The sequence below is a fragment of the Alternaria postmessia genome, assembly GCF_024291825.1.
Source record: "Alternaria postmessia strain BMP 2775 chromosome Unknown scaffold_200, whole genome shotgun sequence".
Classification (NCBI taxonomy): domain Eukaryota; kingdom Fungi; phylum Ascomycota; class Dothideomycetes; order Pleosporales; family Pleosporaceae; genus Alternaria; species Alternaria postmessia.
This window is the reverse complement of record NW_026260273.1, coordinates 2,702-25,047: the sequence shown is the minus strand read 5'-3', so window position 1 is coordinate 25,047 and position 22,346 is coordinate 2,702. Positions and strand designations below refer to the sequence as shown.

The following is a 22,346-nucleotide window of genomic DNA, read 5'->3' as shown; positions in this document are numbered from 1 at the left end:
AGTTTAAGAGCTCTAAACTGAACTGACTGATAAGACGAGAGCTCTAAACTGACACTGAACTGACTGCCAAGCAATCAGTCAGTCAGTCAGTCTCATCAGTTTGGATTGATTGTTAGCAACTCTGCACAGGAAGCACGCCTCGAGCGGGACAGAAAGGTGTATGAAAAAGAGAATGAAGTCAATGCGAAGAGGAACGAATACGAACATCAGGAGCAAAAGGGTCGCCACGATGAAAATGCTGCTCTATCTGCAAGAGAGCTCAGGAAGCAAGACTTCTATGCGAAATTCGGTGAAGCTGACGCGTCACTTCAACGAGCACTGAACGAGTTGTCCAACGCAAACCGTTCAGTCGATTCGATCCGTGGTGAAATCGATCATGTCGAATGGCAATTGAAAAACGGACCGTGGTATCGTGCTCCAGACTTGGTAAGTTTGCCTATCATCACCAAAGTTTAGTATTGCTAACATCACCGACCACAGGGCATTCAAGCTGGCGCACTATACGCCGCGTTGGGAACAGCGAAAGCAGGCTTAGCTATTGCAGAGGCATCTGTACAGTTGGTCAAAGACACAATGAACTCCGGACCATTCCAAAGCATGAAGCAGGTATGGTTAGACGCCAGCGAAGTCTTCGAAACAGTAAAGACGATGGCCGCCAAAGCTGTACAAGAGGCCCTAAACCAGTTGAAGATCGCGGAAGGCTTGTTGTCAGCTGCAAAGTCCGCAATCGAGGGCGACTTCGAAAAAGCGAAACGGGAAGCCAGAGAAGTGGTCGACAAAGCGCAGGAGTCATACAACACCTACAAGGAGGCGCAGCGTATTGAAGGAGAGAAGTTGCAAATCCAACTAGAACAGCTCAAGAACAGCACGCAGGCAGCCGCCGTTACCACTGCAGAGGCAGCGCTCGAGGTCGCTAAGAACAACAACATCGCCTTCAAAGCTGCACAGGCGGGTCTCGACGCTCTCGACACAATCAATGATGCTGTCTACACAACACTCGATGCAGCGGTACAGGCTGCGGGAACGATATGCGACATCAGGGTGGCTCGGCTTACGGGTACACTTACTGCTAATAAGCAAGAGCAGAAACCGTTCAAGATCTACTTGGAAGGCACGCTGCTGAAAGATGAGCTGAAGTTGAATCTGGATTTCACGCCGGGCGAGACTGGCAAATTCCTGAAGGACGTGAGTTCTGAGGCACTTGCGCTGATTACGCCGGGGAAGAAGAAGACGGTATAGACAGAGATATGAGTGCGCATTCTGCTTTTGCAGCGAACAAGTGTTCTTTATTCGAGAGACATACCAGCTATACTGCCATCTGGAATTTCACGTGATGAAGCAGCGTTTCCGTAAATCTCTTGCCGAGGTGCTTGGGCGAGAAGGCCACGCATGACTAGCGTAGGGATGCCTGACGCTAACGCCAGGCACCAGCGCAGACGCGTTTATTATGAACGCGAACCCCTCACCTCGGCCATCTTCATTTTGCCTTCTACACGCAACGTCTGTGTGGCCCTGACTCTGAAGTTATGGAGGAACTACCAAATGAACTGCTCCTCCAAATCTTCGGCTACCTGCATACACCGCCAGTAACAGACTTCAGTTCACCACACGTAGCCGATCGCTCGCCAGATCTCCATGTCTTGAGTCGCGTCTCTCGAAGACTAAGAGATGTTGCCGCGCCACTCGTCTACGAGTTCATAGAGAGAGCAGGTGATGTGGACAGTTTGGCCTATCGTCAGCTACCACAAACCTTGCTCAACAATATGGAGCTGTGCCGGTACATCAAGAGTGTAAGACTGAAGATGGAGGACGGCTTTGAAGCCGGCGACTTTTGGGCGGGCCACGTCATGCTTTCGGGAAACGAGAGCGGGGACGAGGAGCGAGTGGACTACAATGAAAGACACTGTCGCTATCAAAAGCGACGTCCGTGTGACGCACAAGAGAGTGATGGAAAGGGAGGTGATGACGAAGTGGAAAAACTGCCAGCTGATACCCCAGAGCACTACAAATGGCTTGCCAAGCTCATATCAGCCATGGACAATGATCAGGAACATGCTGACGACCAAGACCTTCTTCAGCGAGCTATCCTTGGTGAAGATGTACTACTTACACCATGTGTCCTCTCTGCACCTAATCTGGAGCGCCTCTGGATCCGCTTACCCAAATTACAGTTGGACGGGAATTACACAAGCTTCTTGCTGAACAGCCTCTCCTATAGTGCTCACACGGGTGGGTTTGAAAAGCTCAAAGTCCTTCATCTTGACGTGTACCAAAGTGGCCTCGAATGGTCAGTCAGCCAAGTGCTGTCTTTCTTTCGTCTTCCCAATCTAGTCGATCTCACGCTTGGAAATTGCGGTAGCGTGAGCTTTGATATGGATTGGGATGAATGGAGGGATGGGCAGTGTCTAAGGCCTGATCCATTCCATAGAAGAATCTGGCCAGATAAGAACGACGCGGCGTTCATGGGAGAGCCCTGGATATGGCCTCTGCGCACTTCTTCCATCACTAGGCTATCGCTACTCTCTCCACGTTTCAGTGGATCGATAATAGCAAACATGCTACTTGCATGCAGAGCAATCACCGAGTTCGAAGTATTATTGCCCTACAAACATGCACCTTTTGATAGCACATTCTACGAGGACGTTAGTACAGCCCTTCTTGGACATACCGATACTCTTGCCAAATTATCACTTGGTGACCAACTAGCAACCATCAGGCGTTGTCTCCCGTGTAGTCCAGGCCTATTTCGCATCGGCTCCTTATTGACCTCGCTCAAGTTCTTACGAATTAATCCGTTCACCATTCTCGGCGACGACTCTATGAGGCGGTATACAACAGACACGTCTCCTGCCTTATCAGACGCTCTTCCGGACACGATCGAACATTTGTGGCTTGACCTAGCCTGCAGTCCATTCTTGATAAATTTCAACACATACATCAAAGATCTGTTCGAAGCTCGTCGAAACGGTCGGTTTTCTCACTTGAAGAGTATTCATGTATATTGGTATAAGAAGTTGTACACTTCTTTTGATCGTGTACCCTCCTACCTCAAAGACCTGTTGAAAATCCGTGAGCAAGCGTCGGTGCATGTACCCACTATCAGCTTCGATATTTCGGTGCGAGTGGATTGTTGGACTGCGGGTAAGCCACGACCGAACAAGCCTTGACGTGGAAGATAAGATGCTAATCAAACTCAGAGCTTGCGGACGATGGCCTGAAAGAATTGACCGACGTTAAAAGATGGTGGTACGTGTCCCCACTGGACAACTATCGCAGATATGACGTGGATCATAAAGATGGTCGGCGATATTATATTGAAGGTTCTACATGCAAGAGATTTCCAAGGACATCAGAAGAGATGCAAGACGACTTAGACCACGGGTACTGGGGAAGTTCGTACTGTAGTTAATAAAAGTAGCGTCAGATGAGATCAAATGTAGGGTGTGACTTGGTATTTAATACAATCATTACCACGCGAGTCCATTCTAGAACCCGACTACAACGGATACAAGACCCACGACAGCCAACAGACCCCAAGAAACGCTCATGCCCATGGCACCGCTTTCAACAACCTCCGGCGTACCGACTTCTTTCACGTCATCGATTTTGCAGACGGTTTTGCATTTCTTCTCCGACCTCTTTCTCCCAAACAAACTCGTCGTATCTCTCTTATCCTCCTGAGGCTTACCAGTGTACGGTCCACTGGTATTGAACGTCATTTCGATCCACTGAATATGGAACTCGGCATTATCGCCCACTTCCATATCGCCACTCCACTCTCCACCATCGCTCCACATGTTCAGGACCATGAAACTCTGCTCGCGGGGTACAGAGTATGTGTTGGAGGCGACTTGCTTCTGGTTGAGGTACCAGTAGCTGTTCTTGGGCAGCCAGTCGATACGATGTGTTTGCCAGTCGTCCCAACGTGGAAGATCGGTGGGGCCCACAGACGCGGCAGCCACTTCATTGCCGTCCTTGCCTACTGAGGGCTGGTTTGTGTAGCGGATCTGGTCTTTGGGGTCGTCGGTCAGGATCTCGATATCGGATTCGTTGTCGTCGTCGTAAAAGGTGAAGAATCCTGCTACGGCTCCCTTGGCTCCTTGAACACGACCGTACATGCGCATGGAGACGTGCATGAGGTTTTTTTGCTCGTTCTCAATCTCGCCAGATGTCTGGTAGTCGTCCATGCGCGATGTGCGAAGTGCGAGGTAGGACGTCGAGTCCTCTTGGCCTAGGAAGATGTTTGCGAAGGAGTTGTTCATTGGTGTGGGGAAGTCTTCGGTGGACGGTTTGCTCCAGTTCTGGATCCCCCAATCGTAGTTCCACGCATCGCTGTTGAAGAGATCCGGCTGCCATGTCGACGCCAAACCCGCGTTGTCTGTATCGTTGAGTAGCGGCGGCGATTCGCTCATCGCGCCCGGGAGGTTTCGGAAGTCGTAGAATCGGTAATACTGGAAGTACTCTGGTGTATTCGAGTCTTTGCCGGATTGCACGACATAGCAATCACAGTCTGCGTTGTTGTCTTTCGGTGTTTCGCTCATAGAGCTAGTGTACGGATTCGCAGCGAGTGCAGGTTGGGCGAGTAGTGCCGTGAGAGGCAGGAGCAAGGCTCCTAGAGGTGGAAGGCGAGACATGGTAATCGATCTGCTTTGGGAGTCGTATTCGTAGTGACAGTATCCGAATAATTAGGTAACAAGGATGTGTAGAATGAAGACGGGTGATCGACAGCTAGTAAAAGGTGAATAGAAGAGCGAACGAATGTCACCTAGCCATCAACAATTACAAGAGACAAGGAAAGAAAACTGCGCTCAATGATGCTGCAACAAGCTCGATGATGTAAAGTGGTGATACCAAAAGTTCAGCGCAAACGCGGGTCAGTAGACTCATATACTAAAACGTGCAGTGACGCCCGCCCGCTACTCCCGCTTACACGGCACCAACACCAGTCCAGTCTCGAACACCGCCCGCAAGTCGTGCTTTTTGTTTGCGGAGCTTGTCCTAGCTACATTCGCTAAGGTGTGTCTAAGCCAGAAACGCGCGCGCGCTGGAACTGGAGTAAGGCAGGGCACTAAGGCAGGTAAGCTGGAGTAGCCACAGGAAAATATGGCGGATACGAAACGCAGACACATCACATCACACCAGCGGCGCACTTTGTTTCTGCACTCAGCCACACTACATCTGGACTTTTGGACCTCATGACAGGGGTTGTAAGGTTTTCATAGGGTCTGCGCAAGTGTAAGCTTGCGATCCACCCCTGGTTTAGGCTGCTTTGGGGGGGTTTCGGTAGCGTCGATGTGCCACCGGGAGTTTCGGCGTAGGCGCCAAGGTGGCTTGACTCTCCGAGTGGTTCGATGTTTCCTCTCTGTCTAGGAAAGTGCTGTAATATTTGTTGATAAAACAAAGTCCCTCTTGCCCCGTGAGACTAAATGAGCATTCCGAGCTATCATTCGGTACATGGAGAAATGACGGTGATGATGATGGCGATGTTGTTGTTGTTGTAAGGTTGTAAAGCGGCGCAGACGGGTCATCAGGAAATGACAGGCATCTTCGGGTCACCAGCCACATCCGCCCACATGGGCCGGCGCCAACCAATGCAACTAAGTCCCAAAATAGCCCTGATTCAATACCCTCAAATGCCGCGCCAACGCCAGATTCGTCCGTATGAGACGACCATACGAGCACGTTTCCACCCGTCTAGCAGACGTGGAGTTTGTCATGCTCTCGTATCCTTCATACTGGCGCGGGGTCTGGAGGTCTTGGGCATGTTGGTCAACTTGGCAAAAGAGATGATGAGGGGTAGGTTTGATTGAGGTGTGTATGACGCTTTTGACGCGAGGTTCTGGTGTGGCTAAAGGGGTTGTAGTATTGACGACCATGTTACAATCGATATATTTACCGGTCAGCCCCCTGAGCATCTCCCCGGCTTGTATAGACAAGCATTGCTTCGGCATGCGAAGTGGTGCGCCACAAATTGGCAGCTGAAGGACCCCTTCCGAGTCATCAAACTGCTCACAAGGTGACTAATGGCTCATATCCACAGCCTGCAGCGTATCTAGACTCATCTTCTGACTTTTTGACATATCAAGGATACAAAGCCAAGTCTATATGTGTAATTGATGTTTTGACAGAACGTACTCACCGACATGGTCAACGTTCGCTGAGCGTGTTCCGCGATGACAATTCTTGGGTACGAAGGATTAGGACGGTGCATGACTACTGCCCAGCACACTCAACCTCGCGTATACTAATAAAATCTCGACTGTCATTGCCAACCCGCTACCTACCAAGCAACTGTTATTCACCTGGCAAGCATTTCCTCATATTTCAGCCTCGCGAGTTCTCCAAGTGGATCGTTCTCGTCCTCCCAGTCGCTGTACTCAAGAAATTCCTCTTGCCTCTCAACAAAACGAGCATTTTTTCAATACTGAGTAATCGTAGAAACCGGTTTTTGATCTCGCAACAAGTGCGAAGTTTCTGCAGCCAGGAAGTCCGTTTGGCGTCTGCCCATATTGGCCATGGCCTTTGATATCCTACAGCGAAAAGGCAGTTGCTTAAAGTACAAACCTTTCTATCGCCAAATACACATTGTCACTTCAAATGTAGCCATTTCTACGGCCTTATCACGGGAAAAAAATCTCTTCTGGCACTGGGAAGCTCACTCACTCCATTCACCTCTCTGTCCACGTTCAGCTCCCAAAGTTTTGACGGGCGCTTGAAACTTCCAAAACCTAAGAAGAAGTAACCCCAACCCCCCCAGGTGTTGGCCAAACTACTCTAAAAGTTCAGGTCAGGTACATTGGCCTCGATCGCTTGACTCATGATTCGCAAATCGTAACCAATCAGCCTCACCACCACTATCACGCATCCGACGACGCAAAAAAAAAGGTAATCAAAAACATACAACAGCGGGGATTCGCTAGTGGTCACCCACCTAACTACTAATCCGCCGGTACACTGCTTGTATATGGCTGAGCGGACGGCCACTTGTGTGATAAAACCTGCGCTTCTTTCGTCAATGCTCTCCTCGACCAGAACCTCTACTTCGCTTAACACCTGCAGAAGATTCGTGACCATGGACCAGCTTCCACAGGAGTTAGTCGATCGAATCAGCAGTTATCTCTCTGTCGATGACCTGAAGAACACACTATTGCTGTCTCATGCATTCCGCTTTCCCGCTGAAAAATACTCTGGGGCGTTTACAACATTCGCTCTAAACGAAAACAACGCTGAGAAGTTTATTGGAACTTTTTCTGGTCATCGGCTTCTGTATTTACGCGATCTTAAATTCGGGATCTGCCTTCCTCGTCCTGAAGACAACGAGCGTCGCGACGACGCGGACCAACTGAGCAAGCATGACAAGAGCTTCACTCAACAAATCACGTTTCTTTTCAAGACTATGAAAACGGTCGAAGACCTTGCAGGGAACCACAATAAACCGGGAACAGTTCGACTAGCGATAAGCCCTCCCAGGCGACCGATTTTTGCCGAACGTTCACTCTCGTATCATGATCACCTAAGCTGGCGCGTGCATTTGCTAGAACCCGAAGCACTTCCGTTACTCGAATCGGTTCGTTCCCTGGAGGTAGGGGACGACTGGGACGGGTCATTCGGCGGAAGAGCAGAGTTTACGGGTTATAATTCGGGGCGAGTGAAACTCGACTACCGTGTGATGGTCGACCTTGTCGTCAAGTTGCCGAATCTTGAGTACTGGGGCTGTCGAACTGGAGGCAATGAATGGTCGCCGAAAACTGAACAAGAGGCGACAAAATATCTCACGCAAGATTGGGCTGGTCCACGTCGGGACACAAGACAGGATTTTGCAAAAGCTCTCTTGTCTGCACGTCTTCCAGGTTCACTTCAGCGTATTCGTTTAGACTTTCTCCACGATCTTGACGAAAGTACGCAAATCGACCATTTCACAGCACAGCCTGACCTGGTAAGCCCGGCGGCCAATGATCTTTTCAGCACCAGTCTACACCATCTCTCACACCATCTCCGACGGCTTCACTTGCGTGTAGTAGCAGATGAAACGCTGTTCTGGCCCAAGGATAACTGCACCCCTTCCTGGCCAAATCTCGAGAGTTTCATTGTCACATTCCACATGGTTAACCCGTCGGGACAATGGTATTTCATAGGACCAAACGGCGAAGGGCGTGACACGGCTGCATTCAACGTCACTAATGCCTCATACCCACCGTTGGAAACAAACTCCTATGACGAAGAAATGGACTGGCAGATTCAGATGGAGGGAGATAGGCGATACAGAGGGAACGAAAACAGCCGCATGCGCATCGTGCCGAACGATACTACACTGCGGCCGTTCCTTGTAGCCTTTGCTAAGGCAACATCAAATATGAAGGCTCTTCAAGAAGCAATGCTCTGGTGCCCCCTTGCGTGGGCGCCTGATGATTATTCAACGACTGACTGGCTCCAAGAGAACTGTCAAGACGCGGATAAACTCGCTTGGGGAGTGCATTATCAAGCCAAAGGTGAGCCCAACGTTACTCGGCAGGGTGAACGCGTTCTTACGGAAGTTCCTATGCTCTGGTGGAAAGCCGGCAAGTGGCGTCCGGATCCTGAGCTCCATGAGCTTTTTCAGCAAATTGGTCGTACGTCATGGGGCGACGGTGTGGAGGAACACTGGGAGGATGAATACCATGGAGACGGGTTGGTGGATCGCGGATATTTCGAGTATTGTGCACTCGAAGAAGTCGATAAGGTGGGGCGAATCCCACCGCCGAACTAAGCATCTATGGTGTCCAGCCACGGTAACACAGGCACAGTTTCCTCGCCACTGTCTTTCGTGTGGATATCCTTCAACTTCAACTTACATAAAAGGATACGTCTTTACACTGGCATCGGCGTGGAGCTAGCTACAAATCACATCACATGAACACCAGGACACAGCACAAATCGAACTTCCAACCCCAATAGATTGATCGAACGCAAATCCAAGCCCGTTGAGGGACTACCCACGGATCAACACAAAGCTCTTCGTCTAAGAAACAAGAAAAGAACAACCAACGCTAGCCACCCATTGTTGAAGACAACATATGCCACCCTCAAATCGCTCAAACTACTCCTTGCGCTGCTGCTGCCGGCACTTCCTTGCTGTCATGGCCATTCTGCACCGCTTCACTCGCCTCCTTAATCGTCGGCACGGATTCAGACGGAACGACAAGCGATGCGCCATTGACAGCGCCATTAATGGTAGAATCCTGATTCGGATCCTGGAGTCCTTGACGGACTTTGAGAACGCTATCGACAATGACGGCGTCGATGCCTTCGTTTCGTTGGAGCTAATTGCGCTGTTAGTCAATGTTGTAAAGAGGTTTACAATGGCGTCGTGAGGACGTCATGACTTACCAGAACGTTCTTTGGGTCATTGTTTAGCATGCCATATGAGACACATACTAAACCGCTTTCCTTTACCACCTTGACCAGTCTTGGACACATGACCAGAGGCGTCGCGGCGCTGACTACGCCAAGCAGGTTCCATCGACTAGCGAATCGAATGGCTTCTTGCAAACTGGCTGCTCGCACGTCTCCGACGGGCGAGGTACCGGCATCGGTAAGGAACAGCACTGGAATCGAAGGTTGCTTAAACGAAAGCATCAGGCATATGTCCGGATTGAAAGACGAGAAGATGATGTTTCGCTTGCCCATCTTGTCGTACACTTTCTCCAACACGGTGTCGACAAAGGAATTCAGCTCTACAGCATACTGGTCCATTTCCTCTTCTTCAGACTCATGAAGCATGGGATACTTCATCTCGACGTTGAAACCAACCGATTCAGGCAGCTCATCGAACATGCGCTCTAGAGTCGTGAAGGAAGACTGGATAGAATTGCCACGACTGTTGCCCTTGAAACCCTTCTTCTTGAAATCACGGGTGTACTTCATACGCTCAGTGAGCTCATTTTGGCGATCTGTATGAATGTTGCGCTGCTTCGAGTTGTCGACCGAGTACGACCGAAGTCTCCGTGTGTTAGGGCGGTCATCCGTGCCATTCGTACCGTTGGGAACTGGGACAGTTTCTGGTGAACCAGCGCGAGAAGATCGTGGCTTTTGACCCTCACCGATGTGAAGGAATTGATCCAGTGTGAGTGTGTGTACAGGTGCGTCGATACCAGTCTCGCTGACGAGGAAATCGTGGTAGATGACCGGCACGTGGTCCTTTGTCAACTGAACGTCAAACTCTACGTATTCCGCACCCAAATTTGCAGCAGAGATGAACGACTGTATTGTGTTCTCTCCGAGTTGCAGTGACGTACGTGAGGCTGTGTTCTTTCCCAAACCGCGGTGGCCAATAACCATGGTTGTAGCTGCCATCTTCTTCCAGTAGGTGTGCTGCTCTGTGACCGACATAGCTGGATGGTGGAAGGGCGTGATGATCAAAAAGTTGAAATTAACAGTGCCGATCACGTCCAACGTGGAGGCCGCCACGATCGGTACCTTCATGTCTCCCTGGAGTGATATACGCTTGGATCCAATACTGGTCTTGATAGTTGACAGTAATGCCACTGCCCGTCCCACAACACGCTCTTGGTTGCCGGCGTATGTCGGGATGATGTCGAACAGCAGTTTGACCTTGGTAACATCGCTAGTCATAAAAGTTATAGGCTCAGTCGCGATATTCTCCTGGATGGGCAAGTCGATCACCGTAGGTTCTCCAGTAGCACCAGATGCGTTCACAACCACTGACAAAGCAGTGTCAAGTTGCGTCGCATGCGCATCAGCAAGGGGGATGTCATCCAACTTTACCGCAGGCGTATCTTTTCTGATGTCCATGGACCCAAGGCTGACGAGAACCATCGTTTCTTTAGTGAGATAACGATGGCCAAAAGTCTTTACAGGTTCGGGGGCCTTCTGCATAACGGTGTTGTTGTCTCGGTTCAGGTTCTTGGATCTTCGCTCATCAAGTGAAGATTGAGTAGGCGACCCAGCTCGGGCGATACGTGTATCCGTAGGCGCAACGAGATGCGATTCTGTGGTGGGCGTAAGTTCTGCTAGCCTTGCTGCTATCTCCATGTGACCACGGAGCGCGGCATGCTCCTTTGCTGTCCAACCAGAGTTGTCACACTTTTGTAAGTCAGCTCCGGCAGCGGCCAGAATCTCGACCATGGAAAGATGGTCGTCAACGCAAGCGATGAATAATGGTGTCCAAGCAAACGTCTTCTCCGCCACGTCCACTTCCGCCTTGTTCTTACTGGACCCTTTCAGTAGGACTTGGGCGCACTTGTCATACCCATAGCGTGCTGCCATATGTAACGCGGTCTCACCACCTTCATCCTGATAGTTGACGTCCACACCAGCTTCGACTAAGAGCTTGACGATCTCTACGAAATTAGCCTGAGTCGCTAAAGTCAAAGCTGCACCTGATCGCGCAATGGCTTTCCGACATGCTAGTCGCTCTTCTGTGGCACCACGCCAGTTTTCTGCTTCAAGTAGAGCTTTGGTGGTAAGGGGATGTCCGCCCATGACGCTAAGATGTAGAGGAGCGTTACCCTCTGCATCCTGCCAGTAGTCGGAGTCGATACCTTGAGCGACATCGAACTGGCCCCAGTCTTGCATGTGCTTCATGACGACCTGGCAAATGACTACGAATCCATACTGCGCAGCATAATGGAGCGGAAACCTGCCATACGAGTCACGAGACTGGAGCGCGATGCGCTGCTCAGCACGAAGTTGGTCGAGTAGATAGATGAGTAGTTGCACCGATTCGTCATTCTCGCTGAGTAGCTGCGTTGACTCTTCTTCGGTGGTAGTACAAGGACGAGGCTGGCGATTGGGATCCGTAGCAGGCACTATGAAGTTCCGTGTTTCACTCGAGCTCTGGAGGAGAGTTCCGTCAGCTCCAAAAGTGTCGCCAGTCTTTGACCGACCAATATTGATGACAAGTCGGTGGATACAGTTGCGCTTGTTGATATCGTCTTCCTCCTCTAGTGAGATGATATCTTGCAGTAGCCTCTCAATACAGGACTTTGCCCGACACGAGATAGCGCGCTGCAAGAAGTTCAAGAGCACTTGCTGAACTGAGGAACTAGATACGCCGTTACTTTTGACGACTTCTGTGAGTTGCTCATTGAGATCGTTGACCTTGTCAGCACGGATAGCCGTGTCCACAGCGTCCAAAAGGCCCGAAGGAAGGTGTAGCGAGCGACCTGGGACTCTGCCCAAGGAAGCAGCAGAATGTGTAGAGCCTGTATCGTCGAATGTCTTGATGTCGCTCAGTCCCGATAGCCACTCATTGACCGCCTTCATATCCTGGTTCAAAGGCAAGTTGTGCGCAAAGGGCTTCGGATTGACTTTTGACGCTAGGTAGCGTTCCTGAAGGCAAACAGTCTCGATTTTCTTGTCAAGCTTCTTCGTGATTTTGATGAACCCCCGGCGATTCACTTCTCCATACCATTGAAGCTTCCGCATTGATCCACGCAATTCAAGCAGCGCGCCCATGAGATCTTGCGCTTCGTCCTTATCGATACCCTCGGGTAATTGTGCGACTCGTCCATAGCGGCCATGCAGAAGTCGTAACCGTCGCGCGTTCTCGGCATATTTGCGGTTGTAGAAGTTATCGACGTCTTCGAGGTTACGATCGAGCGAGAAGAAGAACTCTGGATTTGTATGTCAGCCACGTGTTCGTCGAATTTGGTAATCATGGACATTATTGGCATGCGCTCGCTCATGGCTGTGCTAGCATACCACAGAGCTTTGTGGAGGCGACGACGCCATGGGGGCACAACATTCAATACGGACTCTGGTAGGAGATGTGATAAACATACCAGCAAGATCCGGAGCGGAGCCATCCTTGGAAGCTTCAGCAGCATTCTTGATAAGCTTCTTGAGGCCTTTATAGTTGATGTAGTTTGCCGCCCATTCCGGGACCTGATTACGGGGTAGATTATGTCCAAACTTCATCTTGGAGGCAGAATGATAGTAGGTGGAAATCTATAGCCGGATCGAGCTCGATACTGAGCTTGGAGCGTAGCTCTAATGCGTATGGAGGACTAGCTTTGCGCAGGCGGGGGTGGGCAAAAGCAAGGATATGTAGCGGTAGGTATTGAATGATCGGCAGGGCAAGAGCCAGAGCGTAAATTCCATGCGACCTGCGCAATCAACGCGTTAATGTTGAATCTTTAGGGTGTGCTCGAGGCGTCCATTCTCATTGGATGAGACAGAGCTCGACAAAACCGCGCCTGCAACATGGTTAAATGGATTGTCAAAAGTAGGGAAAGCCGCAGCTGAAGGCTGGGGGAAGTACACTGGAGCGGCGGATCGCTGGTCAGTGTTATCGCGTGGTGCTGGAGGCGTGAGGGAAAGACGTTGAGATGAAAGAGACGTGGTTGGTGCTCGCGAAATGACGTATGGCGGCAGAGCGCGCTTTGTACTATCACTCCCGCAAGCGTAAGCAGAGGCTCGTCTGCTTTATACTGCAAGCTGCTGCAAGCTGCTGCAAAACTTGTGATGCTTCGGTACGATGGTGGATCCTTGCCCCAATTATCGCATTCGACTGCAGCCCGCTTGAGCGCCTCCTGCGTCGGCGGATCACGGCGGTGTATGTTTGTCAGCTTGACTCGCGACGGACATGCGTTCAGAAAAGCCTGTTCTTGGCGCTGCAATTCGGTGTCATAAAGCAACTTGTGCGAGCCCCAAGCGCAACACAACTCAACACTGCGCTGGTGACCATCGTGAGATTTGAGCTCGGGCACACCGATACGGGCAACAAGGCACGCGACTTCCTTCCAAAGCGGGATGCATGTCATTCGTGGTGCCTACGGGGGCACGGTAGCTTAGCCGGTCACACCGCATCAAGGACTGATTAACGTGGATGGTGGGGTTGCATTGATACTGGCTATGGGTTTCCCGCGCGATTAATACTCATGGCACCTACACGGCACCGTTCATGCGTCCTGCTGCAGCTTTCTCCGCTCTGGGGAACCTGGCTTCTCCATATCCCGCCTGGGCGATTGGACCCTTCCCGCTAGTCCACCCATCGAGTCCGTGGGCGCTGGAACGTGCAAGATAAGGACCGAAGCAGCAGGCCTAGGCCTGCTCGGGAGAAGACTCTGAAGTATCAGGTGCTTTACGAGAAAAAGAAGGCATTGCCTTCGTTGTCCTTTCGCTGCACCTTTGACAGGTCCTTGTCTGGTGCATACTCTGTCCACGTGCTCGCGGGGAAGATATGCTTGTTGCGCTCGTACCAACGCCTGTGAACGACTTTGGTTATTGCTGGGTCTTCACCGAAGCCCTCGAGTTCCTCATCTGGTATACTAGACTCTTTGCTCTTCTTCTTAGAGGGCTGAGCAAGTGGGTCGTATGTAGCAGGATCTACTTCGGCGTCGGCATCGGACGTGCTAGGAGTGGCTTTGGTGGGTTGTGCTGAGTAGTCGAAGATCGGGCCATCGAAGCCAGTGACCCTGTTAAACAAGAAGTGGTAGATTTCGTAGTGCTGGCGTCAATGTTAGTATACAAAAAGAGGCACTTTTGAATATGATGCTTACATGCGGTAATATGACTTCACCTCTGACAAGCATCAAGTCATCTACGCTGACCCTAGCCCAATCTCTTCGACTCTTGTCCCCTCCCACGCCTAGCTCTGCACCCACCTTTCGGGCTTTGTCTAGAAACAACCATATCTGCTCGCCCTTCTTTATCCTGCATCTTCCACCTGGAACATTGGTCCCATCATAGAAGACAAAAGGTATCACTACTTCGGTCGCCTTTACGGAGTCGCGCATGAGTATAAAGTCTTGCCGTGCCTGTTCTGCTTGCTGGGCTTCGCGTTGGAGAGCTGTCTTGGTCATGACACGGGGCTTGAGACCGATGCTCGAGTTTGCGCCGAGCTTCTTCTTGAACACCTTCACTTCAGCTTCTGGGGCAGATGTTTCGGCGGGGGTGCTTTCGCGAGGGGTAGAAGTCTTCGAAGCATTGGATTCGGTGTCTTCGTCTTCGTCTATGCCGAATGAGAGCTTGCCTTTACCAGCTACTTTGCGCTTCTTCTTGAAAACGGGCTTTGGCGTCGATGCCCTATACTTTGCAAATTAGTGAACATCCAATGAGCGTGTTCGCAAATTCGTACCCTTCGGCGGGCGTGTTTTCGCCTGAGTTGATTGCAGCGTCACCTTGTTCCTTCCTATCGAGCGCCTCGGCGCGTCGCTTGCGGTAATCATTCAGGTTGACGAGCCCGACAGTTTGCGCCTTAAGCAAATCCTCGGCTGTCGCAGCCTGGGATGTGAAGCGCGCGTTGCCAGACGTATCTGGGCGATCGCCGGAACTCGAAGCAAATCTGTCCATATTCGTAGAATGATGTGGGTTGGAGGATATGCGGTTGCTAGAAAGTTGACGATCATTTCGCGCCAAGCCCTGGTCGTGGCTCGTCCCGTGATTGCGTGAACGCGACGCGATCAACGGGAAGGAACATTCGCCCCCACTCCGATAACAATCTCGCCCCAGCGCTCTAAGCCCTTGCCGGACTACACACGACATGCACAGCGATGCCGCGCATTGTACAGGACTCAGATGAAGAGCTGGACGACGATCTCGAGGGCGACCTTGTGCCACCCAAACAACCAGACGCGTCCACGCAGCCACCCAGTAATGAGACCCACGGCACAGGATCCACTGGTAGGGCCGACACCATGAACCCGTATTCCGAGTTAAAAACGCTGATGTGTAATCCAGAATCGCTGAAGAGGGCTATTGAAAAGGCGCACCGCGAGCATCTTCAATCGCAGCCCAGCCAGGATGAGCCTCAGTCCTCAATATCCTTGCCTGAGCATCCAACTAAGAAGAGAAAGACCGCGGATGATCCTAGCCCGCTCAAGCCGTCGATTGATGCATCGTCCAAAAAGAGAGGACCAATCACCTATGGCAAGGCTCCTAAATCTATCTTTGGTAGCTCTCCAGCAATCATCGCTCCACTGGACGACAAGGAAGGCACGAGCCTTGCTAATTGGATGCCGGACAGCACTATGCGCGGATACTGGATGAACCACGAACCAGCCATGTTTAGTGAGCATGAGCCTTCGAGCACTGTCCCCAACGCTACGATGACCCAGCAACATGTTTTGGAAGTTGTTAATGCTCCGATGATGATGGGCCAAGAGATCGATACTGAAGGTCGTCATTGGGTCCCACCGCCCGAACCATCGATACCTTGGTCAGACCTCATGAAGTTCACACCTGCAGAGGCTGCTGATCAGACTGAGTTATCGGAACGTGACCTACCTCCGCTCGATCTTTCATTAGCCACCCCGATTCGAACGACGCAGGGAGGCTATGAATACTCTGCGTCCCAACGTAGCAGGCGTGGGTCTTCCGTCCGTCTGAAAAACAGTCCTTTGAAGAACGAAGTTCCGCACACCGACTCCAACATAACTTCGGCTCTTGATTTACCCTCTACTGCATCACCAAGGACCCAGAAGAGCAGTTATGGAGAAGCAAAGGAGACGCCTCGTCGTTCAAAGTCACAACTAGTACCTAAGTATCAACCTGACGACGACCTTGCCGCTATCGGGCTCCCCAAGGAGCAATACAAACCACGCCCCAGTCGCTCAAGATCACTCAAGGTCGAAGAGGAGGGACCTATTGACTACTCTGTCCGACCCGAGAAAGTCAAAAAGGTTAGTAGACGGCGGCAGACAACAGCTGCTGTCGATGCCAGTAATATCAAAACACCTGAAAAGGTACGACAGATTTGCGACATGGGCTTCACACCTACGACGACCTCTGGGGCTCTGAAGCGAAACAACGGTGACGTCATACAGACCATAGATTGGCTAGTCACTAACAATGTTGGCCATGATGAGCTTGCACCACCAAGTCCACCTAAAAACAAGCCGGTCATGAACAAGAGTGAGGAGAAACCGGCGATGGACTCCGAGGCTATTCAAGATATTATGCGCGATCTGAACGAGTATCGCAGAGACGACACCCAGGATGCCGTGCAAGACACGGTCCACGTTGCGGTGGCGAACGGTACTACTATGCATACGGAAACCGCGGATGATATAGCAAGACCTACGGTGACCGAACTGCGTTCCCCGACAAAAGTACAAGTGGTGATACCTAAGAAGTCTCCAGTTGCCACTTCCAAGCAACCCGCAAGTTCAGCCACAACATCGAAGAAGAAGGCGAAGCGTAGGAAAACCATGTCGGATCAGCCTGAGAATGAACAGGCCGCAGCAGATGATACTGTGCCTGAAGCCATACCCGCGAAGAAGACGCGTGGTCGACCCAAGAAAATTGCACCTACTGTTCCGCCCCAGGAGCCCAAATTAGAACCAATGGAGCAGACCACGGAGATGGAACAACATGAAGAAGCTGTGCAAACCACCGAGCCTGAAGCACTTCCGAAAATAGCACAACAAAGTTCAGGAGCCGCATCGAAGGAGAGGAAGCAGTCAAATTCGGCAGATACCCCAGAGACAATGACTGCCAATGATCCCATCCTACCATCGAAACCCTCCCCGGCTGCAACATCAGCAACCCCAGAACCCAAAACAAAACCTACAACCGCATCGCCAGCCACTACAGGCAAGGTGCCATACCGTGTAGGACTGAGCAAACGCGCGAGAATTGCTCCTTTGTTGCGCATTGTGAAGAAATGATAGGGCAGTGCTTACTTCTCCTGTCACAAAGACATATAGATTATGACGTTACACTTAGCATCTAGCTATGCACCTGAACCTAATGATACCCACTTTTACTTGGCCTTACCTTCAATTTCCACCTCTTCGTGAACGTCGTATACAAGGACCAGCTGAAGTTTTTCTAGTGGCTCGCCTGCCTTAGCCGAACCACAACTCAACGTCTGAGCAAACTAGAGGACGCAGCTATTTGGTCTCGACGTTCTGGCGCCAAAGCGTATCGGCTATCCACTTTGTTGCATCTTCGTGGCGCTCGATCGATGCAAGACAACAGACTGCTGTTCGCTCTATCTACTGGTATCCTTACCTTGACGAAGTTTTGAACCACTAAACATCGCATTGCATATGCGATTTGCTTGCCGGAGGTTCATTGCCGCCGGCGGCATTATCGATTATCGAGAGCGGAAGCCAGCGCTAGCTTGGACTTGGCGGTGGAAATGAAGGCTCTCAGGGGCCTTCCAACACCGAATCGCAACCAGCGGACGACAGCCGGGGCGTTACCAATCCTGCACCCCTGAGCTTGGCGTCAGGCGTTCGTCCTTAGAGCTGGGAAAATGTGACTCGGAGTATCGTGCTGCGAGCGGCGCGCATGACGATGTGACCGTTACTGGCGCGCTGTCGCATACCGGTAGTCCCAATACCACGGGTGTCGCAACAACGGCTGACAGAATAGACATTGTTGTTACCGTTTCCTGGTACTGAAATCATTGTTCGCAATGTAGCATTCGAATCGCGACTAACATGCGGCATTCACCAACTTCATCGATACTGGTGATTGCCCTTCTGCAGAGCCCTTCAACCACATTCCTGGATTCGGTGCCGACGAAGCCGAAAGCGAAACGGCCTCTGATTCCTACGCGAGACGCCATCGAACGCCACATCAAGCCATCAACGTGAAAACCACGATGTTTTTGTGACGCCAAGTATCCCCGCTAGCCTGTTGTTGAGATAGGCCCCGCCGGCGATCATCCCACTTCAGTGTATCCGCGACGGGAGCTGGTCAGAACCAGCATCGCGTCTCATATATTTAGACCCCGGCGCCTTATTAGCTTGGTCATGACAGGAACAGGTCGGCTTCAGGCTCTGTTATGCCTCTTCGAGATCGACATGTTTATGGGGTTTGGCACCTCACAAGCCTCCCAAGGCTGTAGGGCTACCAAGACGTGCAATCACGATAAAGACATGAGAGTTTGCCGTATCACCTTACAGTGGCTTACACTAGGCGCCTTACCAATCTTCTCAGTACCATGCCGTCTCCACTGTCCCTTCGTATCCCACGAAAGTTTCCCAGGGCCGCGCTCTTGGCTGCTGATAATAGTGTGCTGACTTCTTCCAGTTAGTGGGGCTCCACTCCTCGCAGCTACGCCACGAGTCGTCGCCCTTGGAGGTGCGTCTACAGGATTCTCTGTTATAAGTATATCGGATTTCTTCTCTTTGCGTTCTTTACTCGTCTTGCTCGTCTTTGCACGCATAGCGACCGTCACTCGTTTACTCCTAACTAATTCTAATTGACTTATTGTCAACCACACTCGCTTTACACTTTTGCAACCTAAACCGAATACTACAACCATACTAGGACTGTAAAACTTAATTCGCTAAAATGCGTTTCACTCAAGTCGCTGCTGCCTCTTTGGTAGCACCGCTCGTTGCCGCTCATGGCATGGAGGGCATGCCAAGGATCGTTGGTATGCCTAGGCAGTTGAGGGCCAGCAACCCTTTTGCTGGTTTCAAAGACCATCATATTGCTCACCCAGATCCCATCATCCGCCCCCGACAGTCTGCCGACGGACGCTGTGGTCCTGACGGCGGCAACCAAAAGTGTGCGGACAACGAGTGCTGCTCAAGCGCCGGATACTGTGGTACTACCCAGGAACACTGCCAAGCGCCTGACTGCTTGTTCAACTTTGGACCTGCATGCGGTATGACACGTTCTTTCCCGTCTACTGTGATCAGCTTACTCATGTCACTGCAGATGCCAACAAGACTCCTGCTGGAGCAAGCACCCGCAATGATGTTCGCCAGAAGCTAGGATCCATTCCTTACGGCGGTGGTGGTATCTACGTCTGCAACAACCCTGGAACCGTCGCCATTACATACGACGATGGTCCATACATCTACACCGAGGACGTTATGGCTCAATTTGAAGCACGTGGTGCCCATGCCACATTCTTCATCACCGGTAACAACATCGGAAAGGGTGCCATTGATGAGAACTGGGCTGGTGTCATCAAGAAGATGTACGACAACGGCCATCAGGTCGCTTCTCACACTTGGTCCCACCAGGACCTTAGCCTCATCACCAAGGAGGAGGTTTACGACCAGATGGTCAAGAACGAAATGGCCATCCGGAACATCATCGGCAAATACCCTACCTACATGCGCCCACCTTACTCTTCCTGCGATGCTGAGTGCCAGGAAGTCATGTCTGATCTTGGCTACGTCGTTTCCTACTTCGATCTCGACACCGACGACTACAACAACTTGACTCCGGAGAAGATCCAGGTCGCCAAGGACAACTTCAAGAACGGCATCGACACGCGCAACAGCGGAGACCCATACGACGGTGACAGACTCGTCATCGGCCACGACATCCACCAACTGACCGCCGAGAACCTCACTGCATACATGCTTGACTACCTCTACGCCCAAGGCCTCACAGCTGTTACCATGGGCGAGTGCCTCCAAGACCCCAAGGAGAACTGGTACCGCGACTCTACCCCCGCTCCCCCCAGCACTTCCTCTACTCGCACCTCTTCTGCCGTCCCTACTCCCACCGGCCCTACCTCCAAGGACGGCATGTGCGGCTCGACTGGCGGCTCACAGTCCTGCGTCGGCTGGGTCGGTGTTGACGGTCTCCTTGGCGAGTGCTGCTCTCAATACGGATACTGTGGAAACACCGCCGACCACTGCCAAACTGGCTGCCAAGCCGGTTTCGGAAAGTGTGGTGCCCAGCCCAGTGCCTCTCCCTCCGCCTCTGCCTCCGTTTCTGCCAGCGTCACTGGTCCCGTGCCTACCCCTACTGGCCCTTCTACCACCGATGGATCTTGCGGTGCTGCAAACGGCGGCATGACCTGCATTGGCTTCAACGGCCCCGCTGGTCTTAGCGAGTGCTGCTCCGAGTACGGATACTGCGGTAACACTGACATCTACTGCGGAACAGGTTGCCAGGCTGGCTTCGGAAAGTGCGGTGCTCAGGATGTTAGCAGCGCTTCTTCTTCTGTAGCCGCTAGCTCTACCCCAGCTCCGTCTTCCTCGGCTGATGTCAGCAAGGACACTGTCTCTTCTTCCACTGTCTTGAGCTCTTCCGCTACTGCTTCGTCCGATGCTAGCACCACTATCGATGCTAGCTCCAGCGCCAGCCAAGTCTCCTCCGCACCCTCAGCTACTCCTACCACTTCTGGCGAGAAGTCCCGCGACGGCTCTTGCGGCGGTGATAAGGGATACACATGTGTTGGATTCAGCACTCTCGAGGGCGTAAAGTCCGAATGCTGCTCCGCTTGGGGATACTGCGGTTCCTCCGAGGACCACTGCGGTGCTGGTTGCAACCCAATCTACGGCAACTGCCCTTCGGTCTCTTCTTCGTCTGTTTCCTCTTCCATCGCTGTTTCCAGCGCTAGCGAGAAGTCCGAGTCCACATCTTCTACCGTTGCTACGCCCACATCTGAGGTCATTTCTTCATCTGTTTCTGCTTCCGCCTCCGCTTCGGCTTCGGAGTACGTTTCTGCATCAGTCTCTGAGCATGTTTCCGCATCTGCTTCGGCTTCTGCCTCGGCTTCTGCCTCTGTTTCTGAGCACATCTCTGCTTCTGCTTCCGCTTCCGCTTCAGTCTCCGACTACGCCTCGGTGTCCGTCTCCGTCTCCGAGCACGTCTCCGCATCCGCTTCAACCCCCACGTCTGAGAAGCCAGAGGAGCACGAGTCCACCTCCGTCTCTGTCTCTGTCTCTGCTTCCGCCACAGACTCCGCTTCCAAGGACAGCTACCCCACCAGCTCTGTCGTCCCAGCCTCCGAGTACCCAGCCTCCACTCCTGGAAACTCCGAGACCGTCCCATCAAGCAGCTCAGTCGCCGTCTCGGCCTCTTCCGAGTACCCCGTCTCAAGCTCCGCTTCCTCTGCCTACCCCGTCTCTACCATGACACCCACCCCCGTCCACCCCTCATCTTCCTTCTCGACTGCCATTGTCCGCCCTAGCTCTACTTCCTGCTCCACAACCGCCACTCCTACACCTACCAAGCTCCCCGTTTCTTCAAACGGAAAGTGCGGTGAGGCCAACGGTGGCCAGACATGCGCTGGCTACAAGACGCTTTTCGGTGTTGAGATGGGATGCTGCTGCAAGCAGAGTGGACGTTGCTCCATTGACCCCTGGGCGTGTGGTCTTGGATGTGACAAGGGATACGGAAAGTGCTGGTTCTAGATGATGAGCGAGGTATTTGTTTATGGACTTTCTTCATGTTCTGGTTATATCCTTAGGGTGGTGGTTTGTTGTGGCTTGCTTATGTAACATGTAGAATAGCAATACATGATGACGAAGACCTAGTGGGTGTTGTGCTGGAAATTCTTTTGATCATGGTATCGTGTCCGGTGAAAGTGACATAGTGAGAAACTCAAGCTCATTACAAAGGAATGCTACGAAGTGTTTCTCAAGAAAGTGCCACAATTTAGGCAGCGGTGGGACTATGAAAACCCTCTGGAAACGGTC

At 51.8% G+C, this 22,346-nt stretch overlaps 8 protein-coding genes across 8 annotated transcripts; 5 read left to right on the top strand and 3 right to left on the bottom strand.

The window, feature by feature from the left end:
- Positions 1-129: 129 nt before the first annotated feature.
- J4E82_011431 (uncharacterized protein) lies at positions 130-1,239 on the top strand (the record flags this gene model as incomplete). Its single annotated transcript, XM_051737637.1, has 2 exons — positions 130-426; positions 481-1,239. Coding segments are annotated over 2 exons (1,056 nt in total), but the record flags the coding sequence as incomplete, so codon positions are not given.
- Positions 1,240-3,485: 2,246 nt separating this feature from the next.
- On the bottom strand, positions 3,486-4,634 carry J4E82_011430 (uncharacterized protein; the record flags this gene model as incomplete). Its single annotated transcript, XM_051737636.1, has 1 exon — positions 3,486-4,634. The coding sequence occupies one exon, from the start codon at positions 4,632-4,634 to the stop codon at positions 3,486-3,488; it is 1,149 nt and encodes a 382-aa protein (XP_051582610.1).
- A 2,381-nt stretch (positions 4,635-7,015) lies between these two features.
- Positions 7,016-8,746, top strand: J4E82_011429 (uncharacterized protein; the record flags this gene model as incomplete). Its single annotated transcript, XM_051737635.1, has 1 exon — positions 7,016-8,746. One exon carries the CDS (start codon positions 7,016-7,018, stop codon positions 8,744-8,746), a length of 1,731 nt encoding a protein of 576 aa, XP_051582609.1.
- Positions 8,747-9,071: 325 nt separating this feature from the next.
- Positions 9,072-12,918, bottom strand: J4E82_011428 (uncharacterized protein; the record flags this gene model as incomplete). Its single annotated transcript, XM_051737634.1, has 3 exons — positions 9,072-9,299; positions 9,367-12,614; positions 12,783-12,918. 3 exons carry the CDS (start codon positions 12,916-12,918, stop codon positions 9,072-9,074), a joined length of 3,612 nt encoding a protein of 1,203 aa, XP_051582608.1.
- Positions 12,919-14,083: 1,165 nt separating this feature from the next.
- J4E82_011427 (uncharacterized protein) lies at positions 14,084-15,294 on the bottom strand (the record flags this gene model as incomplete). The annotated part of the gene is made up of 3 exons (XM_051737633.1): positions 14,084-14,449; positions 14,502-15,027; positions 15,080-15,294. The coding sequence occupies 3 exons, from the start codon at positions 15,292-15,294 to the stop codon at positions 14,084-14,086; spliced, it is 1,107 nt and encodes a 368-aa protein (XP_051582607.1).
- Positions 15,295-15,494: 200 nt separating this feature from the next.
- Positions 15,495-17,609, top strand: J4E82_011426 (uncharacterized protein; the record flags this gene model as incomplete). Its single annotated transcript, XM_051737632.1, has 2 exons — positions 15,495-15,624; positions 15,682-17,609. 2 exons carry the CDS (start codon positions 15,495-15,497, stop codon positions 17,607-17,609), a joined length of 2,058 nt encoding a protein of 685 aa, XP_051582606.1.
- Positions 17,610-18,704: 1,095 nt separating this feature from the next.
- Positions 18,705-19,062, top strand: J4E82_011425 (uncharacterized protein; the record flags this gene model as incomplete). Its single annotated transcript, XM_051737631.1, has 2 exons — positions 18,705-18,930; positions 18,989-19,062. 2 exons carry the CDS (start codon positions 18,705-18,707, stop codon positions 19,060-19,062), a joined length of 300 nt encoding a protein of 99 aa, XP_051582605.1.
- Positions 19,063-19,248: 186 nt separating this feature from the next.
- J4E82_011424 (uncharacterized protein) lies at positions 19,249-22,061 on the top strand (the record flags this gene model as incomplete). The annotated part of the gene is made up of 2 exons (XM_051737630.1): positions 19,249-19,567; positions 19,621-22,061. 2 exons carry the CDS (start codon positions 19,249-19,251, stop codon positions 22,059-22,061), a joined length of 2,760 nt encoding a protein of 919 aa, XP_051582604.1.
- Between the last annotated feature and the right edge of the window lie 285 nt (positions 22,062-22,346).